The following is an 8,184-nucleotide window of genomic DNA, read 5'->3' on the forward strand; positions in this document are numbered from 1 at the left end:
ACGCTAGGAAAATACGACCCCAGAAACATAGAAATCATCATCTTGCAGACCAAAAAGAAGCTTCACGATAAAAATCACTAAAATTGACCAAATTACTAAAATAACCCTAATCTTAAAACAACCCTAGAGCCTACGTTACGCTTAGGAAAACTCTCTTAAACACATAAAATAACAAATTGAAACCAAATAAATCATTTCGCCAATTTTCACAGAATTTGACAAAATTACGAAAATGCCCCTCATAAAGTTCACAATCATTTCACATAAAAATTTTCATAAATGACACAAACCAACATTCTCATTGAATTTCTTACGAAAAACCGATTCTAAAACATCCTAGAACATTAAAAACCGACTTAAAACGTGAAAAGTCCTCTCCGGGGGCAAAACGGTAATTTCACAATTTTCATAATTAAAAAATTCGAAATTAATAAATAAAATATTAAATAATTAAAGTGAAACATTAATAAAATTAATTTAAAAATTTGAACCTAAAAAATCGATCAATCGGACTTTCGGGTAAAATTGTTGAGGGTTCGTGGGATATTTCTTTAAGGACCCCTCCATTTGGGGGTCCAAAGAATTAAAGAAATAATGGAAGGGGGTTCTCCAAAAATTCAAAGTCAATCAAGCAAGACTGTAGTCAAAGTATTAAAGTCAATCAAGTGAGACTAAAGTCAAAATTAAAGTCAATTAAGCAAGACTGAAGTCAAAATATTAAAAGTCAATCAATTAAGACTAAAGTCAAAACATTAAAAGTCAATCAAATAAGACCAAAAGTCATAATAGAATTCTAATTAAATAATAACTCTATCTAATAGAGTTCTAACTTAAAAACAATTCTACCTAAAACAATTCTAATTAAAACACAATTCTACCTAAAATAAGTCTAACTAAAACACAACTCTAATTAAAAGATCTCTAATTAAACACTAACTCTATCCAAATCAACCCCAAAAAACATCTATAAATAGAGGTGCTCATACCCTATTTTCGGATCAAATCATAAACCCTAGGAGAAGTAGGTCTAGAAGCCCCCCTAGCCTCCCATAAATCCTAGTTTTGGAGTCCCAACTCCTTACCTAACATCCCCCCTTCAATTTTAGTCTAGAAAACACATAAAATCTCTCCAAAAACACCCCTAAATTCGTAACAAACTTGAAGAGTTCAGATTCAAAAACAAGGAGATACCTTGATTTAGGAGATCCGAAGTCAAATCCGGAGACAGAACGAAGCAAGGGAGTACAGTACAAGGAGTTCTTTTTGTCAGATCTGAGGGAGCAAAATCCTTGCTATCGGAAAGGTATCAGTTTTTTTTATTATTTTTATTTCTATCTAGGTTTTTAGCAATGTGATTTACTTGGAAAGTTAGTAGAGACCGGCTTTGGCCGGGCGGGGTTGGTGCCTAACACCTTCCAACCTCGTAACGTGATCCCCGGACTCTTTTTCTCTTTCGTAGATTAGTTTACCTTTTTTAGAGTCAGTTTGGTTCCTAGACCTTAACAACTAGGTGGCGACTCCCAAATCTCAAGGGTCAAAAGCGGATCCGCGCACCCCGCGGATCGAGGGCGCTTTCAGATTGTAACCCTTGTTTTCATTATATAACACTATTTTCAATCATAATCCCACAATTACAATTGCTAATAAAAAATAGGTTGAGCTTCTCATAACTAGTTTGTAATATGGGAGAATCAACTACATTGTTGTCTTGCTTCTTGAAGAGAATCTATTGACTCCCCTTTAGACAATAATTCCAATTTAATATTCCTTTGCGTACCCATTTGGTGGCAAACACTCTCTTCTCTAGATGTTAGGATAATTTTGCAACCCTTGTGGTCGTTTCTGTTAGGAATTCCTATATCAAGTGCCTCTAGTCTCTTCCACACTTCATCCAATATAATCAATACATTTTTTTCTTGCTTCAACCTCATATACAATTTGTTAGCCCTTACAGCTTGTGAGCTCTTTGGATCCAACTTCAAACCTAACCTCTCAGCGATTACGTCTTGGATTTTCAAATCGAGGTTGTTGGATACCGTCACAAATATAACCTTCTTGAAGAGTAGGTTTTTCTGTAGTTCATCATTTAGTCTTTTCATTAAAGTAGTCTTCCCTACACCCTGCATCCCATACACCCCTATGACTCCAATGTCCTCCTCACATAGTGCCTTCATGAGCTGAACCATTGCCTGTTCTATAGACTCAAAGTGCTCGACATAATCACTATATGTTGGTATGACACTTGGGGGAGGCAAACCACATGACACAGTATCGAATTTTCCTTTTTGGAGGAGTTCCTTAATGATTGATGCCTTGTTTATCGCTTCTTTGCTCGCCCTATAACGAAAACACCAATTGGGGCACAATCCCTTGAGACACCTATTGTTCTCATCCACTTCTCTTATTCCATTTCTTGATGCAATTTCAATCTCAGTCGTTCTTTTTAGCCACTTACACACCTCTCCATTGGGCTCTTCTAATTTTCGAAGAGATTCATCTACCTGATTTTGTACATCCTTCTTCTTTGCTTCTAAATCATCAACTTGACTTCTAAGATTTTCAATGTTGGCCTTGTAATAGACCAAATAATTGAATTGAGTTTCAATGGAAACCCATAAACATTTCGCTACTTCCGTTACAATCGATACCAAAAATTCCATGGCTTCTTCAATGGAGCAAGTGTTATGTTTATGAATTATAGAGGAAACAACAGTAACAAATGAGAACTACCAAGTATCAGAAGTATGACTGGCCTATTGAAGAACGATTGTCATTCGAACGAAGTGCATTTGGAAAAGAACCTGTTAGTCATCCAAAGTAATAACAAACATATAATTATCTTAAGATCATAAGGAGTATTGTTATTACATTTTATTTTTTTATGAAAATTATTATAATATAATTATCATTATGTAATATGGTAAATCATGCTTATGCACGTTTTTTCCTGTTTATGATATGGAACAAACCCTACAAATTGATCTAAATAGATAGAAATAATAATATTAAAATGTGAGGTAAAGATGAAAATGAATAATAAATGAAAGATTTTGCATACCTAAGTCATTCAAAAAAGCCAATTGCTTTGTCTTAAGACAAAGAAGAAATGTCCTTTGGAGAAATATGAGTGCTTGCTAGTAAATATGCATATAAATATTATTAAAAGGATTTGATTTTACATTAAGCATCAAAAAATTTCCAAAGAGAAGAAAAGAACCACTAAAACTAAATTTGATTGATGCCTTGCTTGAACCTTACTAATTAATTACCATCACAAAATAGGCATATAAATATTATTAGAAAGATTCAAGTACAAAGAATAAAGCAACCAATATTCTTAAAGAGAATGAAATAACTAACTAAAGCTAAATTTGATTAATGCCTTGCTTGAACCTTACTACTTGCCATCACTAAATATGCATATAAATATTGTCAGAAAGATCAAGTTCAAAGAATAAAGCAACAAAACTTCAAAAAGAGAATAAAAATTCCCAATTGTTAAGAAAAAAACCACTAAAACTAAATTTGATTGAACCTTTGCTTGAATCTTTTCACTTATACTCACAGGATGTCTAGTGCAAGATTTGAAAACGACCAACAATTATGACCATTGATAAGGAATTAAAATATTCTGAGATAATATGCAAATAATTCCCTTATGTGACTATTGTATCATTATAAGCATTTAATAAAATGAAAAATGTTAAGTCGAATATGACTATATTGATTTTAAATACCGATCTTACATTTAAATAAATTTATTATTACTAAAATCTCTAATACTATTTTTTCAAAAGCTAACTTGTACAATGGTAGTAATGAATATTTAAAAAATCAGATAGAAATCTAATTACTTTTAAAACACAAATAAGATAATGGACAAATGTGATTGGTTCTAATAAAGTATTTTAGAAAGAATAATGCTGAAGTCACCTCGGCTGGAATCTCATACAGCACTTCTTGATGTGAAAGTGGATAGAAACCATAGATGTTTTTCATTCAAGAAGTGCGATATGAGGTTCCAACTTGTGGTCACTCTAGCACGACTGTTTTAGAAATTTTGTGACTTAGGCAATTTAAGTTATGTTTTGAATTGTCTTTTTTCATTACTTCACGACAGTGCAAACTTTATCATATTTGTATTTTTTATAAAATTTAAAATTACACAAACTACCAAATAGGAGAACTCAAAAAATCACTAGAATATATTTCAATACCTTATAAAAATCCAAAAAGAGACTGATCACAATTTGTTAGGAACAAGTTATTATGTGAATTATGAAAAATACAAAAGAAACTACACCACGGAAACAGAAACAGCATGCATTCCAAAACAAAAAGAGCTTACAACAGCATCAACACTGAGAAACAACACAATTAATAGAAGAATGGACAATGTCAATTAATTTGACATTTATAGAAAACAATTGGGATGTTGAAACAACAATAAGATTCTTTTAAAAAAAATGGGTGATTTAAACATACTCCCCCCCCCCCCCCCCCCCTCCTCATAATGACTTGAAGCCCTTATCTTCATTCTCCTACAAAATCCCTTTGGTTTAATCCGCCAAAACTGTTTATCTTCAACCTTGATGTACAACCTTTTATCCTTTATCTTAAATCTTCTTAAGATCCTATCTTCTTCAACCTTCAAAGCTCAAGAACAAAGTAGAATTGGTATAGTAGTACAAAAATCTCTGGGTTTCTACAAGATATTGAAGACCATTGATTGAAGAAGAGATCAAATGAGTCAAAAATGATTACTCTAGAAGTTAACAACTAGAAAATAAAATATTTTTAGAATCACCTTCAACCTTAAGATATTTTCTTCTTTCCAAACCTCAAGAACATGATAAGATTTGTGGAGAATGATTGATTTTTTTGGGTAGAAAAATCAAAGGTTTTCTATTACATATGGAAGGCAATGCATTGAATATGAGGTTGAACAGTCTAAACATAGTTTTAACCTTGAGACTTAAAGGTTTCAAAATGACTGATTTTAGGGAAAAAAATCGTTTTTGCCAGTGATTGTGGTTGAAGACAAGGCATTTAAGTCATTTTATTTCACTCTCTATTATAAAACCTAAGTCAGGGAAGTATGTCATCAATTTTAAAACATAGAAGGTATCTCAAATATTGACCAAAATGTGGAGGGTATATCAAAATATTGAAGGAAAGGGTTCAGCCCGGATGACTCATGTGAAAAGCATATGACCCTGACCATGTAAACTCAATATTCAACAGTTGATATTTATCCTCAAAGTAAATATCCTTCAGATGTGTATTATCGAGATACTCATAAATCCCAATGGTTGGATTTCATGTTTACATGGTTAAGATCATGTGTTTTTACACAAGTCATTTTTCATGAATCACCAGATCTAGACACCAATGGAAGTACTTTAAAGTTTCGGAAACAACATAAAATAACTAACAAACTACTCCATAGAAGGATTATCAAAAGAAGAAGTGACAACATGGATTATAGGAAAACTAAGAGAATAATTCTTATTGGAAGATGTCAATAGTGATATAGATGAAGATTTAACAAAAACAAACTTAACAGTTGACCAATAAATGATATTTTGAAAAATATATGTGAATTAAAAAATTACCTTTATAAGCTTAAAACCCTAAATATAGGTATATATACAAGGGCTTATTATGATAATTTTTATATTAGCTTCACCATGGCATGAAACATAATGCTTTGGTGGAACCCACAAGGCTAGGATAGGAAATAGGATTTCTACTTTATTTTATTTTCTCTTTTTTTTTTTTTTTTTTGGTTAGTTATTTGATTTCTTAAATGATTTTTTTATTACGTTTTAAGTTTTAGGTTTAATTTTGATTTTTTAGGTTTTTTTAGGATTTTCAAAGAGTTGATTTATGAGTCCCATATGAATAGCATAGCCAAAGATTGGGGGGGAGAGGGGAAGGGGTTCCTTAATATTTTTTCAAATTATTTAGTTTTTATTATGAATGGGTCTTGTTAATGATAAATGAAATATGATATTATTGCATTGGCATCATAGATTGGTAAAAACTATAATATAAGAAAGAAAGAACCAAAGAGCCCTAGGGTACAAGGCCCCAAAGTCTTGTAGAAGTCCCCATATTATGCGAGTATAAGACCACATGCATTCCCTGTGTTATCTGGGTAAGACTTTTTTCATTCATTATCATTGCATTACATATTATTATCGGTTACTCAATATAAAATTTAAAATATTCTTCCTTTATTCGATATAACTATCATATCGATAAAATCATTGGTGAAGTGTGGTAATACCTATTGAGATTATCTCACGTTGTTTATTGAAAAAAATTCAAATGATTGTCCCGAGGAGGATCCTTAGTTGGATTATAGAAAATTATATTTTATTTTCCTCTTATGTTAGTCTTGAATTAATAATGAACTAAATTGTGGGAACTTTAATAAACCATGTGGTGGATATTTATTGTACTTTTTTAAAATCTATGTGATGGCTTATCCAAGAGGAAAGTCATGCTGATTTTATTAAACTCGTCAAATAATGGATTAAAATATATTTGATCATTGTTTTGTTTCAAGCATGGGATAGATTTGCTCAATTCTTTTTATTTTTCCCAATCAATTATTATATTTAGATTATTCCACTATAGTGTTTAGATAGAAGGCAGAAAATATCTTTTCAAAATGGACAAAATCATAAAAAACGGAAGAGTATTCAATTTTATATGATTTTTTAAATTAAATGATTCAAATCTAAAATTTTGTAGTCTCCGCGAATGGGCCATGTTTCAACACATTTTCTCTAAGAAAAAGTTAATTTTCAAAAATAGACAAAAAACAAAAATCTTAGATTTTTTGAGTTAAAATTTCACCCCATCAACCGTTTGTGAAAATACCTAGTGTGCTATCCGCAATGATAATGTTTTTAAAATGTGTATGATCTATTCACAGTGGGATAATATTAAATCAATAAACTTTTTCTAATTTTTTCTCTCATATTTTCTTCTATAACATATATTTATTATATTTTTATAAAAATTATATTGAGTTACAAATTGAATGGCATAGATTTTCAGCATGTACAATTCTGAATGTCTCAGTAATCTAATAACATCAAACATTTTAAATTACCAATGTTCTCTACAAATATTAATTTTCTATAAATTTTCCTAAGTGTTGACCATGAAATTCTTTTTTTTTTAAACCATACATATATTATAATTTAAAGATTTTTTTAACTACGTATAAAATAAATACAATATTATAAAGTCTTCCTCTTGTAACATTTTGTAAGGAATGGGTATATTTTAAAACCTTCTAAAATGGTTCATTACATTATTAATCAGTGTCTCAAAATAGCCACACTTTTCCCAAGAATTTATCTTGGATTTTGTTCCTATTTTATTATATTAAGTAAATAATCATGTTAAGCTTCGAATTATCACATTGCATGTAATTGGGAGCGTGTTCACTATGTAGGTCAAAGATGATATCATCGAAGAAGAACTCGATATCAAGAAAATAATTTTGAATTACAATTATGAAGAAAAATGGAGCAACCCATTCAAAATTCAGCCCAAAAATGATGTCGTCACCGTGACCCTAATTTTTTGAAAGTTTGCTCCGCATGTGATCTTATCTACAAATGCGAGGGCAACTCAAAATGGATCCTTCCATAACCTCAAATTTTTATAAATAGAGCTCTTTCCCAATGAGGAAAGGGCCTTTCTTCCTTTAACCTTAGTCATTGGCCTTTTCTCTTGTATTTTCTATTTCTACATTAGGTTTTCCATTAAAATTATGTAAATTTGTAAGTGAAAGAGTATAATTACCTTTATTCAATGAAGTAAGACTTGTTCTTCTCATTTATCTTTCTCTATCACTTACTATGATCTTAAGCTAATCTCCCATCTATTGAAAAGTGGAGAAGTCTAGAACAAACATACTCTCTGCTATTATTTTATTTTAATTCTCTTATCTTGTTTTAATGTTTATGAGCTCACTTCAAGGCTGATCCAACTCCCATGGATTAAGGTTATGGTGAACACCTACACCTTATATGCTAGAGTTCATAGATCATGCTTAAATAAAATCAAGATATTTATGCTTTTTAGATGTTTGGTAATATGTAATACCTCGAGTTTCTAATTCATGTTTCGAGGGAATCTAATAGTGAAATTTTGGGAAAA

General features: G+C 30.9%; 1 protein-coding gene across 1 annotated transcript; it reads right to left on the reverse strand.

Annotated features, from left to right (window-relative positions):
• Window positions 1-1,691: 1,691 nt before the first annotated feature.
• On the reverse strand, window positions 1,692-2,660 carry LOC147382614 (putative disease resistance protein At1g61310). The gene has a single exon (XM_086427201.1). The coding sequence runs from the start codon at window positions 2,658-2,660 to the stop codon at window positions 1,692-1,694; it is 969 nt and encodes a 322-aa protein (XP_086283327.1).
• Between the last annotated feature and the right edge of the window lie 5,524 nt (window positions 2,661-8,184).

The sequence above is a fragment of the Akebia trifoliata genome, chromosome 16 (assembly GCF_017979445.1).
Source record: "Akebia trifoliata isolate Shusen 1 chromosome 16, ASM1797944v1, whole genome shotgun sequence".
Taxonomy (NCBI): Eukaryota; Viridiplantae; Streptophyta; class Magnoliopsida; order Ranunculales; family Lardizabalaceae; genus Akebia; species Akebia trifoliata.